At 42.5% G+C, this 22,512-nt stretch overlaps 1 protein-coding gene across 3 annotated transcripts in view; it reads left to right on the top strand.

Annotated features, from left to right (window-relative positions):
* Window positions 1-7,369: 7,369 nt before the first annotated feature.
* PDE6C (phosphodiesterase 6C) overlaps window positions 7,370-22,512 on the top strand; it is a 43,590-nt gene continuing 28,447 nt past the window's right edge. For all 3 annotated transcript variants that reach the window (XM_079976265.1, XM_079976267.1, XM_079976266.1), the window contains exon 1: window positions 7,370-8,011. In XM_079976265.1, coding sequence (XP_079832391.1) covers window positions 7,532-8,011 — 480 coding nt within the window. In that variant the 5' untranslated portion in view covers window positions 7,370-7,531. The remainder of the gene's footprint in view (window positions 8,012-22,512) is intronic.

Below are 22,512 nucleotides of genomic sequence, written 5' to 3'. Positions count from 1 at the left end.
CGGGGAGCAGTTCTTTTGTAAACCCAGCAGGCAAAAGATCAATATTGTTAGGGGGAGGTGATGAGCCACACGAGAGCTTGATCGATTCCCGCTGCTGGTCAAGCTGTTTTCACAACACTCTTGCTTAACTCTGCAACGGGAGGCCGATGGAGCTGCAGTGATCTTTGATCCCGGTCACTGGCTGCGCAGGGGATGTTGCAAACACATGATCCACCCTGGGTTTCAGACCAGACAATGCTTCTCTAGTTTGCAGAAACAGAACCTGGAAGAAGAAAAGGGGGGGACCAAGAAGGCAGGAGGGACACAGCAAGATCAACTTGAGGCTCCTAGAGGAGGAGATGCCAACAAGACAAGAAATGCTAACAAGGAAGACTATATAAGGGGAAAGAAGTGTGTTCTTCTTTCCATTATACAATACATAGCGCCCATATTGTTAAGAAAATTACTTGCCGCTATACCTCATGAAAACAGGGGCATTTCATTCTAAAGCATTTAGAATGCCCCTGTTTTCATCTGTAATGTTGGAGAGCATCACCTTAAACAATGGTTTAGTAAAACAGGGTTTCATGGTTTGTAATTCATTAGCTTCACCATTAGACCCCACTAGCTTGTTAGTCCACATTGGTCTCCCCATTAACCAAGAGTGATATTGACAATCTTTTGTAAAGTTTTTCTCTGAGTCTGGAACGAAGGAAGGCTCCTCCACTTAAGTGATTAGGTAGGTTCCTATTCAGGCAGAGAAGTTGCTACAAGGGGATATCTGTATATTTTTGCAGGCTAGCAGGTGCTTCAACATTCAGGGGGCATGGCTAGGAGGTACAGCCTCGCTGCCACTAACATGTTGATGAGGTCCTTTGTGTGAACAGCTCTATAATCTTTGTCCACAATGGTATGAATGTTTCCCCTCCTTCACTGAGGTTGAGATGAACTGCGGAGTATTAATGTGTGACAACCCTGAAAATGTTTTTCAATGGAGTCTTTCACATTCAAACCCAGTACTGTGGTCAGAATTCCCATGAAGAAGAATGAGGTGGCAATGTGATAGGAGAGTCCTGATGTGGTAAAATGACGACGACATCTCATACAGGGTGAGGGCACCGTAGAAGAGGAAGGTTTTATTTTCGAATTGATTTGTTAGATGTGTGAAGAAAGTAATGTTGTCAGGCTTTAATGTGTAGAACCATTAATACAGAGATTAACAAGTTGGCTTTGCTTTTGATTTCCAGACACATGAAGAACATAACAAAGTGTGGTACAAATATACCCAGTGATTATGGCCATGGGGTACGATGTTGCGGTTGTTTTCTGTGTGAATCACATTTCATAGAAACATAGAATTGTAAATTTGGAAGGGACCATGAGGGTCACCTAGTCCAACTCCATGCAATGTATGTATCAGAATCCTTAGAATTCATGTCCCCCCCTAGTTGTTGAGCTTCTTTTATTGTTATATAAAATGTTTATTTTCCTCCTCTTTGAGCACATGGTGTTGCGTCGCTGGTCAATATTTGTTCTGTAGTTTCAACATCTCAAGAAGCATTAGAGGAATCCTGTTAAACATTTTCCAGCTATGTAATCTGGAGTAGGACAGGACGACAGAACCAATCAGGCCCAAACTAGATGAGTCCTCATATCTAACACATACAGTGGTACCTCGGGATACATATACTTCAGGTTACATACGCTTCAGGTTACAGACTCCGCTAACCCAGAAATAGTGCTTCAGGTTAAGAACTTTGCTTCAGGATGAGAACAGAAATCGTGCTCTGGAGGCGCGGTGGCAGCAGGAGGCCCCATTAGCTAAAGTGGTGCTTCAGGTTAAGAACAGTTTCAGGTTAAGAACGGACCTCCGGAACAAATTAAGTACTTAACCTGAGGTACAACTGTGCAGGTAAAAAAAGCAACCAGGGGTGATTTTATTTTATTATAAAAATATTTATATATCACCATATACGGTAATAAAAAAAATCAAGATGGTTTGCAACAACCATATCTATACACAATGAGAACCCTGCAAAAATTTACAAGCAGAGATCATCTGTTATTACAGGAAAATATTTTCCTAATGGCCTGAATAAGCCAAGTGGCAAAGAAAAGTGTTCAGCAGCTGTTTAAAGGTTAAAACAGAAGGCGTTTGCTGAATCTCTGTTAGGAGAGCAAATGGCCAAGAGGTAAAAAAGGCGAAGCTGTTCCGTCCCCAATACTCCACTTATATGCTGCCGAGATCTTGGTTAAAGTGAGGAAATAGACATGTAAGTGTCACATCCAGTTTGGCCTGTTTATCCTGTTTTCATAAGGACTCAGTTTCACATAGTGTGATGGGATCCAAATCCAAAAAGAGGGATGTGCAGCAAGTGTGGAATGGCGGATGGTGGAGTTTGAATGAGTTCAAACTCCATTTGGTTACAAAACGCACTGTGACCTTGGCCCAGTCTCCTCCTCCAGGGCAGCCACACAGAAGAGTCCAGAAGGTTTTGCTTATTTTTTTTAAAATAACGGCAGCATGCCATCTTGACTGGACCTGGATGAACTGCTTTAACGGCGATTGGTTGAAACAAGTTCAATACGACTTGGCTAGTGTTCACACTCCTGCTTTACTGTGCACTCATTGTGTTTCCAATGCTGGGTTTTTAATCCGTGTTCACGTAACATTATCCAAAATGCATATGGATCCTGTACTTTCTATAAAATACTCCTGTCTGGTGCATTGTTTCTCAAACCAGCTTTGCACCAATTGGAGTCCTGACGCTACTGGTTTTCGACTAGTGTGCCGTGGCACCCTGGGGTGCCTTGAATGATAGTCAGGGGTGCCGTGGGCAACACTGGCCTCTGTTCCTCTTTCCTTCCCTACCTTCCTCTGATGCCCTCTTTTGTCTCTGCCTCCCAAAGGCTTGCACAGCACTTTGTTGCAGCAGGCCTGGCTTCAAGCTGCTCAGGTGAATGGTGCCTCTGGGGCTGGCCAGGGGGTGCTTCCCAGGCCCCTGTGGGGCAGTGTGAGGAGGCACCTTTCTTTGGGGCAGCTCAGAGACCAGGACCAGCAGCTGCAGCTGTCCAAAGGACTCTTAAGGAGAGGGGAGAAGAGATGTGGATGAGGGAACACTCCCCAAAGGGTGAGGGGCTCTGCAAGCAAAGGGTGGCATAACTGGGTTCCTGAGCCCCACAGCGGTACCACAGAAAGAATGTAGTTGGACAAGGGAGCCATGGACCCAAAAAGGTTGAAAACCTCTGCCTTAAGCTATTCCTAATTCTTCTATTCCTAATTCATAACCCCCATGTGTCCTGGAAAAACCAGGACATCCAATTTCCCCCTGCAAAAGCACTGCAGCCATTTTGGGCACTGCAATCTTACCCGATTTTGTGCCGAGATCTCGCCCTTTGGGGGGGGGTAGCAATCTCATGTGGGTCACGTGACATATGTGGGAGCATGGCTGGGAAGACACACATCCTGGTTTGGGGAACTCAACATGTTGGAGGGTATGCTGTAGTCAAGATGTGAACACCTATGCACAGAGTAAAAATACCCTGCTCTGATAATGCTCCTTTGAGTGTGCACAAAGACAAACAAATTAAGCTGTGTTGATGTGAAACGAGGTTGGGATGGGCTGAGAGATAGCTGTGAAGTGCAAGCAGAAAAGCACTGCATGAAACATACCTTTTCTCCAGCATTTCAAGATTGGTTTTATTTTCGTTTTTTGTCTTTTTCATTGGATGCTTCTCCTGTTGTGTGTGTAAACCATGGGTAGGAAAACTAAGGCCCGGGGGCCGAATCCGGCCCAGTCGCCTTCTAAATCCGGCCCGTGGACGGTCCAGGAATCTGTGTGTTTTTACATGAGTAGAATTTGTCCTTTTATTTAAAATGCATCTCTGGATTATTTGTGGGGCATAGGAATTTGTTCATCCCCCACCAAAAATATATAGTCCAGCCCCCCACAAGGTCTGAGGGACAGTAGACCGGCCCCCTGCTGGAAAAGTTTGCTGACCCCTGAACTCAGCCACTATTTCTCAGCCTAAGCCACTTCACAGGCGTGATATGCGATTAAAAAAGAGGCTGTAAGATATATGCTGCCCTGAGCTCCTCTGAGGAATGACAGGATAAAATAATTGCTAGACTCCCTGCTTCAGTAGTTTAAGCCCTGTATTGGGAAATCCTCCAGATATAAAAGGCTTTGTACATGTGCTCTAGCTTCAGCTGGGCCAAAAAGGAGGGCACAAGCTGACTGACCCACCATCCTTTGGTTACAGGGCTACCTCAGGTTTAACCCAACCATTTGTTCAAGAGCCAAGAACAATGTTTTTCATGTTATCATATATCGGCTGAGAGAAAGGATGCTTCCTCCCTTCCTTGGGTTATCTCTTTTGAAATGAATGTTAACAGCTATGAATTTCTGATTTTTTTGTCATAACTTGCAGGATGTTAAGAATGTTCTGTGTGTGACAGAGAGAGATCATGGCCCATTACAGAGAAGTGAATTGGAATTGAAACAGCCTACCTGTATGAAGGATTGGAGCCCATGACTTTTCTGTTTATACTTTTATGATTTGGTGGTAGGCTAGAACGAGGGATGGAGGAGAAATTTGATTCAAGTCCCATTTAAGACAAACTCACCTAATAGACCTATAATATATAAATTTAATAAATAAATACAGTAATAATAATAATAATAATAATTCACATTTTTCAAACCAAACTGAAACACAGCCAAAACACAACTGAAAGCGAAACACAGATTTTTCATATGGAATTTCTTTGAAGGATTTAAAAAATTGCTGCAGAAATGTGGAGAACTAAATTTAATATTGGTAAAATGAGAAACTGAAACAAACAAACAAAAAAGAAGAAGATAGACCGCTTCATCCCTTTTTGGTACAGTCCACAAACTCTCAATTTCTTTTGAAAATCTCAAAGGATGAGCCACATCTTGAGGAATGAACTCCTGTTGCCATGACTACACTCAGATGTAAACACTAGGCTGAACAAGTGGAACCTTATAAATACCTTTGGCATTTACATGCTACTTGAATCTATTTTGAATAGCCACATGTCTGTCAGTTATCCTTCTTAGGAGTTTCCATGTACTGTAGGAGCTCAAAGATGGTGTATGGCTAAGAAGCATTCCATAAATAGTTGCGTTTGCTGTTGTAACTGCAAGCGTCAACAATATGTCATGCATGTTAAAAGAACAAGACATGTGTATATCAAGATTATTTTGAAATAGCAACACAATAAAGAAAAATACTCTTAGTTCACCACAATCATAAACTCCAAAAGCATTTATATGGAAAACAGAATCAAGCATTTAAAACTAGCTTCTTCTTTTGAAAACAAATACCTGTATACTCAAAGTGAGATTAAATTGTACACTTAAAAACATGTGTTACTGAAATATTTGTTCACCACTCATGCTTATTTTATTTATATAACAAGTTTGAGCAATGTAACTGTTGGGTGGATTTGTAGCTTGTTGATCGATCAAATACAGAGTGCTCACTAATGGCTCCTCTTCACCTTGTAAAAAAATGACAAGTGAGATGCTGCAGAGTTCTGTCCTGGGCCCGTTGATGTTCAACATCTTTATAAATGACTTGGATTAAGGCATTGGGGGGATGCTCATCAGATTTGCAGATAACACCAAACTGGGAGGGGTAGCCAATGCTCCAGAAGACAGAATTGGGATTCAAGATGATCTTAACAGAACTGGGCCAAAACCAGACCTTTTTCTTTTTTAAGGTGCTGGTACTGTGTACCCTTGATGCCACAGGAAGCCACCAGGGCTTAGGAATTTGCCTCTTCCACCTGCTTAAGTTTGATAAATAAATAGAGTTTATCTAATAAGCTTTTATTAATGTGAGAAAGGATCAAATGTACAAAGACCATTGCTTTCCTCTGTGGAAAATAATTTGGGGCTTTTTAAAAAAAAAAAAAAATCATAAACTGCCAGACTAAAAAATGTACTGAAATAAATTTAGATTTCTATATTACTTTCATGGGGTGGGATTCACCTGACAAACTCTCTCAACTGATGCTTTGTGCAAGGTGTCTGCTTGCACAACAGGGCTCCCCAATCTTCTTTCCCCCTCCTGAAATTGGCTGGGGGGTGGGTAGGGGAAGCCCCAGAACAGCACATGGGGTGAGAGGAAAGGGGGATTGTTCTGTCTGGCAACTTGATGTGCTTGTGCAGTTTGAATGTTCAACATAGTGCAGCAATGAATTCCACCCACTATACATAATTATGTGATAAAATTATCATCAGGGTTAGCACACAAAAGTTATTGTTATGATTATGAATATATTATATGTGAAGCAGTTTATTAAGAGTTCATTTTATGATTTCTTTAGTCACTTCTTGCCTAATAATACAATGCATTTTAATAAAAAGAAGACTCTTTTTAAAGCATCATAAATATTTACTAATAATACTTAGGCAAGGATTAAGGTCGGAAATTATCTCATGATTGTTTGAACCAATGGGAAGTTTTTTCCTTAAAAGATGTTGGCCGTTAAAAAAGGGAAGAGAATTAGAGTTTGTTATTTCTTTTACAGAATTATCAATTAAAATCTATATTGTGATTCAAAACTCTTTTGGCTCACTTTTTCCTATACTAAAACAAACTGTACAGCCCACTCCTTTGCATGCCTTGTCTGAAGGGAAATTATTAAGTTCAATGGCTTGTATTCCTAAGTTACACTCAGAGTACAGCCACTGAAATCAATGGGTCTAAATTAGTCATGGCCATTAATTTTAGGATTGCAGCCTAAAGCATTTTACTTAGCTGTCTTGGACATTCAGGTTCACCGAGTTAAATCATCCCACCTTTGTGTAAATACTTTTAATGTTTGTTCCATTCTATACATTTGTACTACTGCAGTTATTGTTTCCAGAACTACCCAGTTTCCTAGCAAGAGAAAGCTTTCCCATACAATGAGTGGCTTCCTGGTGTGTTTCGTGTATCCAAGGTACAAGTATCATTTATACTGAAGAGTGACTGTGCATGTGCACAGGAGTGCACGTGTGGGCATGTGAAGTACTTATTTGCATACCTGTGGGGAGGGAGAGAGGCTTAAGTATTTCCCACATTGTACACCAAAGGAAATTTCTAATCCATTAAAGAAATAAAGAGCATAAAATACAAGTGAGAATATATGGGCACCCATTTACATGCACTCTTTTTTTTACACCGTTGCACAATCTAGGAACAGTTGGTTTAGTTTATCACTCCAAAATGTCTCCCTTTGGATTTATGAGCTAAGAGTGCTCAAGGGTTTAGTGTCCTGACATCTCTTTAATTAGCAGTCTCCTGGATCCTTCGCTAAGAAGACACTAAGCCAGCGGACTGCTGTCAAATCTTAAGGATTTCAGAAGGTTGGAAAGCCACAGAGCAAGCCTACAGGTCTATAGCCTATGCCTATATTCCATACAGAATGTGCAATCTACCATTTTCCCCTTAGAAGCAAAGTTCGACTTTTGGCTGTGATTGCTGCTGCTTTGATGGTGATGGAGGTGTGAAGCGACGAAAAAGCTACCGAGGAAAAATGGGTGAGATAAGTAAAGATGATGTCGAGAAATATCTGGAGAACAACCCACAGTTTGCCAAGGAGTATTACGACAAAAAACTGCGTGCGGAAGTAGTGGGAAGCGTCTTCAAAGTCAACCCTGGGGACGTAAAGGATGGAATCTCCTTCAAGGAAATGACAAAGCTGGAGGAATGTCAGGTGCTTTTTGAGCTGATGATGGAAATGCAGGAAGAAGCCAGCTCTGTGGAAAAGATAGTGCACAAAATCTTGCAAAGGTTGGCACAGTTGCTGGCAGCTGACCGGTGTAGTATGTTTATTCAACGTTCCCGCAATGGTATTCCAGAAGTGGCTAGCAGGCTCATGGATGTCACTCCTACTTCCAAATATGAGAGCAATCTGGTGCCTCCTGAGAAAGAAGTCGTTTTTCCTCTGGACATTGGGATAGTTGGGTGGGTTGCTCATACCAAGAAGGTATTTAACATACCAGATGTAAAAAAGGTAAGTGAGAAAGCTTTTCTGGATTTGGTGTAGGGTAACCTCTCCCCGCTCCCCTTTAAGTGAAAGGCTAGTCAACATTGTGCCCTCCAGACACTGTCAGACTACAACTCCTAGCTTCCCTAACACTCTGGCTGAGGTTGTGGTCCCAAACATATGGATGATACCACATTGGCCACCCTAGTTTATAGTTTACGGGGCAAATGGAATGAAGGAATTACAGGACCATTCTTTCAAGAGCCAAACCCATATCTAGACGTATTGTTGGAAATGCAGAGGGGGGAAGCTTTCAGTCAATTAACAAATTTCCCGATCCTGTATTTACCCTGTGTGTTAAGAAAGTAAATGCAAACTTGGGAGTTGAGCATCCAAACAGTGGCATTCACATAGATAGCAAGGGAGAGATTCAGAGCTGATTTCAGCCACATGTGTGAAAAGTATAGAGAGTTTTCAATCTCTCAGGAATAACCACCTTAAAATACCTTAAGAGGGAGAAACGCAGGGCTGTCTGCCTGATCCTCTGCAGAGTTAGACTTAGGTGTGCCTAACTCTGTTTTGGATTGGTCTGTTTAGTGGGTCACAAGTTGTGTAAGCTTACAGTAGCCACCTCTACTCAACTGCTTTAATCTGGAGCAATCCCAAAGACTTCAGTAGAGACTGAAATAAATGGGATGCAGACCTGCCAGAGGCGGGGCTAGCACGAGGCTCTGCATCCAGTTTCAGGTATTGGGCGCCATTGAGAGCAGTACTGTTGCATGCCCCTCAAGTGTCCCAATTTTCCAGGGACAGTCCTGGAATCACAGAAGCCATCCCACAGAAGAATAGGATGTCCCTATTTTCACTGGAGAAATGTTGGTGGGTATGCAGTTGGAAACAGGCTGATTGCAACTCCAAGGAACCATTCACTGCTGTGCCCTTACGCAGCTGCCATTTGTTTCAATGGACCTTGCACAAGAGAACTGTCTTGATGCCTTGTAACCTGGATTAAATAATAGTAGGGAGAGGACATACCAGATAGGCCTGTGTTCGATTATAGAATCAGACTGCTTCGGCTACAGGCTCATTATGACCTGTTTTGAAACTATTTTCCACCACCCAAAATATACCCAGATTTGAGGTAGGAAAGCTAATATACTTGTGAAATTTGAAATCATGCCATATAGCACCTGTCCCGGTATTTTGGTTCTGATTACTGGGACCATTTTCTATGGCAAGCAATATTGTACTTACTGCCTGTTGCCATCAACAGAGGCCTGGGTGGATAATCTTTTTAAATTCATAAAGCAGATTACAGGAGAAAAGATCGACAGCACCAGAGAATATGTGCATCTCATTAGACTAAGCACTGTTATTCTAATATTAATGAGTGACTGTTGCCGCTTGAAATATGGTATGCTCTACATTTTGGTACCAATGATATTTGGATATAATTAAGAAACAAACCAACCTAGGGGCATGGTCCAGTTAGATATCTCCTATTGAAATTAATGGAGCTAAACAGTTTTTTTGTATTTTTATCTTTGACTAGATTGTGCTCAAGTTTCTTTATAAAGCAGGAGAGGGATTAGGTGTGTTTTCTGTGTCATTTACATTTGCTAACGCAACATTCAGTTTTTCCTTTTTCTTTAGAATATTCTTACAGTAACTGGAAGTTCGTAAAAGAGCAAAAAAGAAAGTTTTGCTTGTCACTGACATTTTAAAATAAAATGATAGCTGTATCATTTTATGATGTATCATTTATGATACATAATTAAAACATGAAAATAGAGATTTTCATGTATTAATTATTTGTATTCATTCACAGTGGTTCTCAAACATGTAAAGCCAAATATTAACGCCACTATGCATTACTTGAGGTTTTCTATTTGACTTCCATGTCTGGGAACTCTGCGTGTAGTCTTGCATTCACTAGTACTTTATCCTTACAATTTTGCCTACTGTTTTTCCCCTCAGTGCTATTTTTCTAGAAATAGAGGTGCCGGAACTCACCACGAACACTTCCCTCCTTCTCTTAGAATAGCAATGGCACCCACCTCAGAGGTGCTGGAACCCATTCCAGTGAGTTCCGGGCTGAAAAAAGCCCCGAGATTCAGGGGACTGGTTAAATGAAAGAGTCAAAGAGCAGCCTTGATGGGACGTGGCGCCAAATACTCAAATGGAAACCTATATGGTGAACCTGCTCTGGAGTAGGGCGGGGAGATTCTTCTCAAACACCTCACTCAGAAATCCCATTGATGTCCCTGGGAAGTTACCTAAGGGAAATCTTCAAATATGGGGCTTTAATCAGTAACATATCCATTGCTGTGGTTAATTATATTAGGAGTCCTCAGTGCTTCTACTTGAAATCCTTTAAACATTATTAAAACCCTATAGCATTACCGTTTTTGGAAATCTTTGAGGTTCCAGGTAGGGGATTATGAACTGCAACCAGTTCCAAACAGATAAAATGGATGCAAATTCCAAAATGGCTGTCTTTAAAAGTTTCCTGACTAGCTGCCAAGGGTGCAAAAATATTGCGGGGGCCCAGGTAAGCCCTGCCCTGAATAATTGATCACATGATACACCATTTGAATGGGAATACCCATCAACTGTGGGGGAGCCCAGCCCCCTCAAATATTTTATTGTTGGGGCCAAGGCCCCCACAGCCCCTAGGAGTTAGCTCCATGCTAGCTGCCAAGTCACAAGGAACTGAATCATACTTCTGAGCAGATATGTTGAAGATTGTACTGCAAATGGTCTTGATTACATGCAGTAACATACGTCTGGGTTTTCCTGGGCATATCCGGCTGCAAAATGGCGTCTGGGCGGATTTTTGCTGAATTGGCAAAATGTCGGGGGAAACCCATATTTGGGAATATGGCAACCCTAATTAATGTCATTGATGAAATCCTTGGAGAGAACAGTATTGTCACTGCAGTAAATTCTATATGTCAACCAATCAGTTTCAGTACTTTTGCCCAACTTATTTCTTTCTTCTTTCAAATGAGAAGCTTGCAACTAGTGGTCTCTGAGCCAGGAGCAATTCCCTGAGGGGCCACTTTTGTTTGCTACTCATCAGCTCCCACAGAGGTGAGAGGTTGCCAGGGCAACTGATCTTGTCAGAAGGCCAGCTGAAAGGTCTGGATCTGTTGCCCAAAACTTATTCCTCTTGTCATTTTTCTAACAAAACTAAGAGCAAACCAGAGGTGTGAACTGGTACCAGGATAAGAGTAAAAGTTCATTTATGAGGCATTCCTAGGCCTATGTTTCTAAATATTGGTTGCCACACTTGCGATCATTTTCTTCTCTGTCAGAGTTAACAAGAGACTATGCTAATTTTTTCTAGAATGATTTCTCCTGTTGAAAAGAAGAAAAAAACGCAGTGGGAAAATATTCCTGAAATGTTCTGTCCTTTTCAAGATAGTCATTTTAGAACTTGCAACTATTTTATCAGTTTGAATTCGGCTGTCGTTTACAAAGAGACTTGTGGCTCCTTTAAGACTAGCCTTCTCTAATTTGGTTCATGCTATGCTTTGGACTACATTTCCCATCATCCCCAACCAGGAGTGGGTTGGGAGTTGTAGTCCAAAGCATAATGAGAGCATGGGGTTGAGGAAGACTGATAAAGACTAACATAGATATTGAGGCCTAAACTTTTGTGAGGGAAAGATAATCTCGTCAGAGGCATGATACCACAGCATTATATGGCAGATACCACAGTATTCTTTTGCTGCTTTTGTAGCAACAGACTAGCATGGCTACCACTCTGTAATTTCCCCGTTTTAAGAAATTACTTTAAGGAATTTTAAGTTAATATTTGGGGCAAGAGTTTTAGAGTGTTTGTGCATGGAAGATAGCCTAATGGAACCTTCTAGAATATGTGCTGCTCAGAAAAAAATAAATAAGCAAGGAAGCAAACAATGTATTGCCATTTCTCACTATACAAACAGAGAAAGACACACAGAGTGCATGCATTCCTATTGCGACTGTTACATGAAATGTGAAACAGCAAAGATACACCATTTATTATAGCGTAAACATTTTAAAGGCCACAGTTCGTTTCAGTATGGTTGCCTTCCTCCATGCCATTTTTCTGGCCTTGAAAACAAGCAAATGAAAAGCTCAGCTATTTAAATAATTTCACATGCCTCACTTCCCTATTTCTGCAGGGCAGCTATAGAATACTAATAAACATTTCAAACGTTAAAACTAATATATTAAGGAACCTGATTCAAGCATCTTTAAAGAGCTGAACAAATAAGAAACATAGCTGCAGCAAGATAAAATCCATTCTGATAACATTTTAAAGGACCCGCGAAAATATAAAGGTAGATAAAGACACAAAAGCAGGCAAACCTCCCTGAGGTAAATGTGAAGGGAGAGCAGCATGATTGAAAAGGTCCTTTGCCCAATGGCTACCCATGTTACCTTAGAAGGCAGGGCACTGGAAGAAGATGACATTATGTCAGGATTGAACCACAGGAATTTCAAGTGAGACACAGCATTACTTAGATACAGGGCTTTTTTTTCAGCCCGAACTTCTGTCACTTCTCAGGTGGTTGCCTTGGCATTATAAGAGAACAAGAGAGGTATTCATGGTGAGTTCCAGCACCTCTTTTTCTTGAAAAATAGCACTGCTTAGATGGTTTTAAAAGGAATGTATAAAAAGGAAATATCTACTTGGAATGACACCATTAGGGTTAAATAATTATTCATCTATTTAGTGGTTGTTTTTTAAAAAAGAAACATATTCATCCTGTTGTGCTTAGAGCGGCTTACAGTGTCATTAAAATGCAAGGAGACCCATAAAATAGAAAAACGGTTACGTAAAACATTGTTTAGCTGTGTTTTATGGTATTTACAGGTGTGGAGAGCTCTTGTTCAGTGTCATAGCCAATCAGTTAGCCATACCCTTTCCCCGGATATTATGGTACATTCCATTCCCACTCTCCCATTTTCAAAATAGTCTGTGGCCACTGAGCATGCCTAGTCTCCATTGGGCTGCTTTGGGGGATCCGCCCTGCCCCCCGCTTTTAGGTAGTTATATAATTATTTTCCTATTTCTGAAAACCTTGGGATTCTCCAGAGCCTCCTGGTTCCTCTATATTGTGCATGGATAGTGCTATTTTGACTTCCTGGGGATAAACAATCAAGAGGTTGTATACGCAGTGGATGTAGCCTACCTTGATTTCAACAACGCATTTGACAAGGTGCCCCATGATATTCTTGTAAAGAAGCTGGTAAAATGTGGTCTCGACTATGCTACCACTCAGTGGATTTGTAACTGGCTGACTGACCAAACCCAAAGGGTGCTCATCAATGGTTCCTCTTCATCCTGGAGAAGAGTGACTAGTGGGGTGCCACAGGGTTCTGTCTTGGGCCCGGTCTTATTCAACATCTTTATCGACTTGGATGATGGACTCAAGGGCATCCTGATCAAATTTGCAGATGACACCAAACTGGGAGGGGTGGCTAACACCCCAGAGGACAGGATCACACTTCAAAACGACCTTGACAGATTAGAGAGCTGGGCCAAAACAAACAAGATGAATTTTAACAGGGAGAAATGTAAAGTATTGCACTTGGGCAAAAAAAATGAGAGGCACAAATACAAGATGGGTGACACCTGGCTTGAGAGCAGTACATGTGAAAAGGATCTAGGAGTCTTGGTTGACCACAAACTTGACATGAGCCAACAGTGTGACGCAGCAGCTAAAAAAGCCAATGCAATTCTGGGCTGCATCAATAGGAGTATAGCATCTAGATCAAGGGAAGTAATAGTGCCACTGTATTCTGCTCTGGTCAGACCTCACCTAGAGTACTGTGTCCAGTTCTGGACACCACAGTTCAAGAAGGACACTGACAAACTGGAACGTGTCCAGAGGAGGGCAACCAAAATGGTCAAAGGCCTGGAAACGATGCCTTATGAAGAACGGCTAAGGGAGCTGGGCATGTTTAGCCTGGAGAAGAGGAGGTTAAGGGGTGATATGATAGCCATGTTCAAATATATAAAAGGATGTCACATAGAGGAGGGAGAAAGGTTATTTTCTGCTGCTCCAGAGAAGCGGACACGGAGCAATGGTTCCAAACTACAAGAAAGAAGATTCCACCTAAACATTAGGAAGAACTTCCTGACAGTAAGAGCTGTTCGACAGTGGAATTTGCTGCCAAGGAGTGTGGTGGAGTCTCCTTCTTTGGAGGTCTTTAAGCAGAGGCTTGACAACCATATGTCAGGAGTGCTCTGATGGTGTTTCCTGCTTGGCAGGGGGTTGGACTCGATGGCCCTTGTGGTCTCTTCCAACTATGATTCTATGATTCTATGAAGAGGATGAATTTGTTTTTAAGATTTGCTGTTGCCAGTTTGATCCTTTCACTTCATGTAAATCCAATACTGTAATATACTTTTGATACGAGTCTCAAACCATTCTGGCTTTGCTTAATAAGCACAGCATTTCTAACCTTTTCTACTTTCTACCTGAAACTAATGACTATTAGGCAGCGTTTCCAGGCACCAAAAACTGCACATCCCATGTTTGCACCTACCATGCAGCTTTTAAGAGGCATGGGCTGCTTCCACACGGGTGGCTCCTTGGGCTAATAAATCATTGCCCTTACTTTGTAAGCTGCAAGTGATTATATTATAGGGGATATTGCACTTTCCCCTGCATCTTCACCCTGCTATGTTCCATCCACACAAGTTAGCTTGAATAGCTAACTCTGGATAGGTTAGGCAAAGGTCCTATTTACCTGAGTGACCACTTGGAACATTCTGAGAGATCCTTAAAACACACACACAATTCTTTTATTAGCTCTAAGTGGTTATTCATTTAAGAGCGGTCTCCCATTACTACTCATAGGTTTCTTCTTCAAACAGTTTCTGGTGGATCATAAAGGTTGATTGGAAATATTCGACGTGGGGCACTGCTGAAATGCTGGTGACTGGAAAGGTTTTTTAGTGAGTTTTATGGGGCTGAATGCCTGGGCCTCCTTCAAATTCTTGGAATAGCCACACTAGTTTCCTGGTGAGGTGATAGCCTAGGTAATGGGCAATGAAGGAAACAAAGGAAGGGGTTCTGTGTGATATGGCAAATGGGTGGGTAGTTAGAAAGATAGAGAGTTGAAAGTTTGGACTGAGGTGAGCTAGAAGATGTAAAATAACCTGTGGGTTGGGAAGCAGGCAGAGAGAGCCATGATTGATTTCTGTTTGAATACAAGGCTGCAGTTATGGGGGAAGCGAGACCCTCTTGGGGTGTTAATGCTGTGACACCCTCTATTATAGACACACATGTGCAGGGCTTTTTTCTGGGGGGGATCCAGGGGTATGCATACCCCTAAACATTTTGTGAATCTTTGTACTTTTGGCCATTTACTGTACAGTGGTACTTCGGGTTACATACGCTTCAGGTTACATAAGCTTCAGGTTACATACGCTTCAGGTTACAGACTCTGCTAACCCAGAAATAGTGCTTCAGGTTAAGAACTTTGCTTCAGGTTGAGAACAGAAATCGTGCTGCGGCGGCAGCAGGAGGCCCCATTAGCTAAAGTGGTGCTTCAGGTTAAGAACAGTTTCAGGTTAAGTACAGACCTCCAGAACGAATTAAGTACTTAACCCGAGGTACCACTGTATTTATTTCCCCCGATTTGAACTATAAAATGGTGATTTTCTTGAGTCAAAATGAGAGTACCCCTAAACATTTTTTTTTAGAAAAAAGCACTGTATATGTGTAAATAAACCATATATCATAAAGACACCACAGTCTCTGTTGTAGCTCATTCTGAAGGAAATCTTGCACTGCTTGGAGATTGCTATGCAACAATAGCTTTCATTTAAGCAGTATTTTGCTAATATTTTAATATTAGTAAATAATATTTAAATAAAATATTAAAAAATAGGAAGAAAAACATTTTAGCACTAATTAAAAGATGGATTTAAAATAAAAAAAGAGCAGGGCTATAGAATTGTGACCACTGCAAAGATTAAGGTGAATAGGTTTACTTGCCTGATATGTCAAGACCACTTTCTACCTTAAACTAATGACTAATGACCTCTTCAAAAAGACAGAAGGGTAGCACTAAAGGCATGTGTATCTGTGAAGATTGTGCTAATCTACTCAAAAACATTGGACTTCCTCTGGTAAGAAAAAAATATGGAAGAAACGCTAGGGAAACATAGGTTTACAAACAGCTGATAGCAGAGTGTGGACCTCTAGGAAAATGCAAGTGAACAAGTTGTGGAGATTCTATACCAAACATCTAGAATGGAAGCTTGATAGACCCATGTCAAGATAAAGGCAGGAACTCTAATGGAAAACAAAGTATCAATAGAATTTGCCAAGTGGGTTGAAATATCCATTTTTAAAAACTGGAGATACTCCTTTCTTGGTATTCATTTATCCTGAGATTATCTCCCTAAATCTTGGACAGTTACCAGTAAACGTGAGGAAGCACCTTGGCCTGACTAATGGTTCAGAGGGTTAAAGGAGAGGGGAAGATCTAGACCTTCATCAGTTAGCTTAGAAACAGCATCTGTTCCCTTCCCCCAACAGGGATTAGTAAGAGAGAGAGAGAGCGCTGTTGATCACAGGAGCTAATAGTGTTTAATCCTGGATTTAATAGTATCAGGCAAGAAGAAAGCAACCATGCCCACTGACCTAACAAATGGTTAGTCAAATGGGACAAATGAGTTGTTCAATTAGTTGTATTTCATTTCTATTGGAATAGTCCTTGGCTGCAGATAATGTTATCCTAGTACAGTACCTTCACACCAGGACTATTGAAAGAATATAGGTTGTTGAGTACCATTTAAATACAAGTATCTTCTAGCTGGTGATAGCATGCAAATATCCAGACATTATATTAATCTGCAAGCAGCCACTCAAGTAATGGGACCTCAGTAGAGATTGTGGTATGGTTTCTCAAAATATGTACAGTTTTTGTAATTTCTAGTTAGAAATAAAGAAAAGAAGAAAGGAAAAGAAGCATGAATTTGTCCATGAACGTGGATACCTTCAATGCCTAGTAGGGATGGAAGAATCTATCAATTTCAGTTCTCTCTGTTTTTCATTTTTCCGATCTTAAATTCAGGTGTGCACATTTCTGCAGCAGTCCTCTTGAAAATTCATCAACATTTTAGTACAAATTTCTCCTCGTAAACAATTTTCGATTGAGACTGAATTCTGACAAGACAGAAGTACTGTTTCTGGGGGACAGGAGGCGGGCAGGTGTGAAGGATTCCCTGGTCCTGAATGGGGTAACTGTGCCCCTGAAGGACCAGGTGCGCAGCCTGGGAGTCATTTTGGACTCACAGCTGTCCATGGAGGCACAGGTTAAATCCGTGTCCAGGGCAGCTGTGTACCAGCTCCATCTGGTACGCAGGCTGAGACCCTATCTGCCTGCGGACTGCCTCGCCAGAGTGGTGCATGCTCTGGTTATCTCCCGCTTGGACTACTGTAATGCGCTCTTTGTGGGGCTACCTTTGAAGGTGACCCAGGAACTACAACTAATCCAGAACGCAGCAGCCAGACTGGTGACTGGGAGCGGCCACTGAGACCATATAACACCGGTCTTGAAAGACCTATAATTGGCTCCCAGTACGTTTCCGAGCACAATTCAAAGTGTTGGTGCTGACCTTTAAAGCCCTAAACGGCCTCGGTCCAGTATACCTGAAGGAGCGTCTCCACCCCCATTGTTCTACCCGGATACTGAGGTCCAGCACCGAGGGCCTTCTGGCGGTTCCCTCACTGTGAGAAGCCAAGTTACGGGAAACCAGGCAGAGGGCCTTCTCGGTAGTGGCGCACTCCCTGTGGAACTCCCTCTCACCAGATGTCAAAGAGAACAACAACTACCAGACTTTTAGAAGACATCTGAAGGCAGCCCTATTTAGGGAGGCTTTTAATGTTTGATGTATCACAGTATTTTAATATTCTTTTGGAAGCCGCCCAGAGTGGCTGGGGAAGTCCAGCCAGATGGGCGGGGTATAAATAAATTATTATTATTATTATTATTATTATTATTATTATTATTATTATTATTATTATTATTATTATTTTCCCTGTTCGGTTTTGACTAATATACACATTTTTGCAAGCAATTCCTCCTAAAATAATGCATGTTTGAGTCTTATTTTCACTAATGTACCGTATTTTTCGCCCTATAGGACGCACTTTCCCCCCTCCAAAAATGAAGGGGAAATGCGTGTGCGTCCTATGGGGCGAATGCAGGCTTTCGCTGAAGCCTGGAGAGCGAGAGGGGTCGGTGCACACCGACCCCTCTTGCTCTCCAGGCTTCAGGAGAGCCGCAGCGCCAGTCCCACAAGGTCGGGGGACAGCGGGGAGGCGGAACGCTGCCATCCCGCTGTCTCCCGATGTGGTTTGAAGGCTGACGGCGGGGAGACGCGTGCTTCTCCCCGCTGCCTGCCACGCAAGCTCCGGGGACAGCTGGGAGGCGCAGCGCGTCCTCCAGCTCTCCCCGGACCTGATCTGCAGGCGGGCGGCGGGGAGAAGAGCGCTTCTCCCCGCTGCCGGCCCCACAAGTGCCTGGGGGGGAAATAATTTTTTTTCCTTTATTTCCCCCCAAAAAAAACTTGGTGCGTCCTATGGGCCGGTGCATCCTATGGGGCGAAAAATACGGTATTCATTTTTATGCACACTTTCCCCTAATATATGTGTATATTCTTTGGCTGGAGAACTGCACAGCAAATTCTGGATAAGTGTGAATTTTGAAAGATGCCTGTGCTTTGGTTCTCATATTGTTTCAGAAAGTGCAAATTTGACAGATTCGCCTTCAACTGCAAACTGAATCAAATTTCTTCCCCATCCCTAATGCCTAGTTGTTGTTGTTTTTTTTAAATCTGCCCCAATATATCCTGTCTTTCTTTCAGGTTTCAGCCTCAATAGGAAGTCATGAGAAGTTATTATATCTGCATATATTTAAACAAATTAATATAATAAGTGTTAAAGAGCCTTTTCTTTCTCTCTCTCCTGCTGGAGATGCTAATCCTGACCTATACTTCAGTCAAGGAGAAATAAAGTAAGGAAGTTGTATATATACACACCAGGAATGCTTCTTTGTATTAATGCATATTCTATTATGCAGTTAACAATATGTGGGTTAGTAATGTTCATCTTTAGTCTTTTAATCAAGACCTTTTAAAATAACCGGTAGTTTATTCTGAATTTTGTTAGAATCAATTGCTTGATAATGGCCTGGTTTGTTTGATAATGGTAAGCCAGCTGCAAAACATAAGTCTCCCTGTCTGGCTTGGAGAGAGAAGTTGCCAGGGTAATAGTGGGTGATGCTGTAAGCGGAAAGGCTAGCAGTTGTTTCTGCAAGTGGTTCTGGGAGGGTAAAAGTGGGCAGAGCGCCAAGCCATAACAACGAGGCCCAGGCAGCATGGCTGATACCTCTGCTTGTAGGTTCAAGCTTGTTGCGCTTAGGAGAGCAATAAAGGACTTTCTTGTGAGGTGAATGCTGGGAACTCTCTCCATCTAGAGTCTAGACTCAGGTTGTAAATATGTGTATATAAACCATATTTCATAAAGACAACACAGCCTCCACTGTGCCTAATTGTCCAAAAGGAAATACAGCCCCTTTTAAGCCCTGGGAACTCCCTAGAATTTTGTCACCTCTTGGCAGAGATTGGGGGTGGCGTGTAACAATATATATACTGTATTTCACCACATACTGGTTGCCACTGTGTAATAGTCCCTCCCCCCATTTTTGGACCCCGAAAAAGGCCCAAGAGCATTCCCCGCATAATAGTTGCAGGGGTAAGCTGCAGCTTGTGCTGCAGGATACCCCAGCCAAGAAGGGGAAGCAGCAGGTGAGCAACCACATCCACTGCCCACCTGTGGCCCCTTCCTCCATCCGGTAATTCGCTGCATAATGGTCACACACCCCTTTTTGGAAAGGTAAAATCGGCACCAAAAATACGACCATTACGCAGTGAAATATGATAAATCCAGTGAAATTAGTATAGTAGTAACTGAAAGACCACCTGCCTCAGAACAAACCTGTAAGATAATTTAGATTATCTGGGGAAATTCTACTCATGGCACCATGCCCTTCAGAGTATCGCACGGTGACCTAAATTCAGATTTTCTGCTGCTGCCCCTGTCATACCTTGGAAGCAGCAACCATCAATTGCCTCAGACATCTTGTAAAGACTTATATTTGTCTCAGACATCTTGTAAAGCCCTATGTTTTATTTGCTTTTTTATACTGCTGTTTAACTGATTTTTAGGTTGTATTTTTCTTTTAATTATATATATATATATTTAAAATATTGCAAACCACCTGGACGTTTTTTAAAAATATTAAGTGGTTTATAAATTCTTTTAGATACCTAAGTCAATGATGTGGCTTAGAGATCAGCACTTCCATTCCAGCTTTTGGCCGCTGGGGAGAGAAAGGGTCGTTGCTTCCCTATTTATCACAGTAATACAGTGGAGGTCTATCTGATGCAGAAGGGTGAAACATAAGCTGATCTTCGGCACCTAGAAGGCTAAGATTAAGAGGACCGTGTTGGGAAGGGAGTTTCCAATGAACAAGGTCAGGGTTGGTAAGCTTAGTGAAGGAGGAGGGATTTATGCCTGCTCCAATATTAGAGCAACTGCGTCATCTCGAAAACCAAAGAGCAGATGTGGTGTCAGCCCTTGGCATATGACAGCTGTTGGATCCCACCCTGCCTCCTTCCCTCATGGTGAGCACCACCTGTCAGGTCTCCTCTGATGATGCTACCACTAGTCCTCCACTGGCTGGATTTTATTACATAAGACACTATGGGACATTGCATTTTGGGAAATTTTAAATGGTAGCCACTCAACGGCGACTAGTGCCAAGCAACTGATTGGCTCCCATTGGAAGTGTGCCAGCATGACTGCCAAGGTCTGCTGTCGTGCTGCTGTCATGAGGCCTTAGTAGAGTGCTTAAAAGTGGCACTATGCCAGGGAGGCCATTGGTAGCCATAACTATGCTGCAGGCCTGCTTAAACCTGGTGCTGGCCTTGCCTGTGATCAACATAATGGAGGGGTGTTTCTAGGACTTAGGTGAAACTGTGAAGCTTCCTTGTTGCTTTGCTATTGGATGTTGCTCCGTATAGTTAAAGCTATGGTTTTTCCAGTAGTGATGTATGGAAGTGGGAGCTGGACCATAAAGAAGGCTGATCGCAGAAGAATTGATGCTTTTGAATTATGGTGCTGGAGGAGACTTTTGAGAGTCCCATGGACTGCAAAAAGATCAAACCTATCCATTCTAAAGGAAATCAGCCCTGAGTGCTCACTGGAAGGAGAGGTCCTGAAGCTGAGGCTCCAGTACTTTGGCCACCTCATGAGAAGAGAAGACTCCCTGGAAAAGACCCTGATGTTGGGAAAGATGGAGGGCACAAGGAGAAGGGGACAACAGAGGACTAGATGGTTGGACAGTGTTCTTGAAGCTACCAGCATGAGTTTGACCAAACTGCGGGAGGCAGTGGAAGACAGGAGTGCCTGGCGTGCTCTGGTCCATGGAGTCACGAAGAGTCAGACACAAGTAAATGACTAGACAACAACAATTGGATGTTGCATGTTTTGTAATCTTCTTGCATTTATAGTACTGAAATGTGATTTTTTTTGGGGGGGCAGGGAGTATGTTTTTATATTTGCTATTGTTTTGCCAGTGACTGATTTAGGGCAGCGCAACCAGTTCTGCCACAATGGGCCGAGGCTAGGGGGTGCTGCAGAGCGCTGCAACTATGAAGTAGTGAACTGAGCAGAAAGAGATGTGGTGGGTCCTTGCACAGGGTGCCGCTGAAAATATGGAAGACCAAGGTCCACCCCTGGTTTCGCTATGTTATTATGAAAATGTTTTTGCAGTGTTTGTTTGAAATGTATTCCTGTTTTCTTCATTGTAAGCTGCTTTGAGCATGATTTGTTTTTGTGGAAAAGTGACATACAAATCAAGTGAGTGAGTGAGTGAGTGAGTGAGTGAATGAATGAATGAAAATAATGTAGTGGTAGGATCCCGTGATCTGCAAACCTGCTGTGAGATCAAGGAGATGATCCAAATCTCTGATGTTGCACTATAATTAAAAAACTGATTTATTTGTACAGTATTCCTCAAATTCCTGATAGCTGAGATGAGGAGTGTTTCTGTGTGCATATGTGCTCTGGGTTTAAACTAAATCACACCACTTGCATTCGGCCAAAACGATTTACTTTTAGAGTAAAAAATACCCACAATCTCTGACAATCCTTGTCCCTATGTTTCTGCATCAGTCACTGATCTGGGTGTGCTTCCTGGTTGAAAGGAAACAAGCACAGAACAGTAAAGACTCTCCTCCCTGGAAGAGAGGGGAGTGGTTGTGGGCGGGAGCCCGAGCTCAGCCCCTAGCAGGGGGCGGTAGCCCCCTGCCTCCCCCACTCACCTGGCTGGCGCCCATGCCCATCGGCAGGCACCCAACCAGGTGCCTCCGAGGGGGCGTGTTCAGCAGCCTATGTGCTGCAGCACCAGCCCCTCCTCGGCCTCATTCTCCTCTCCATCGTCTCGTC

Source organism: Podarcis cretensis (assembly GCF_951804945.1).
Source record: "Podarcis cretensis genome assembly, chromosome: 5".
NCBI classification, from domain to species: domain Eukaryota; kingdom Metazoa; phylum Chordata; class Lepidosauria; order Squamata; family Lacertidae; genus Podarcis; species Podarcis cretensis.
Note: the sequence above shows the minus strand (reverse complement) of the source record. Positions and strands in the feature narration are given on the sequence as shown.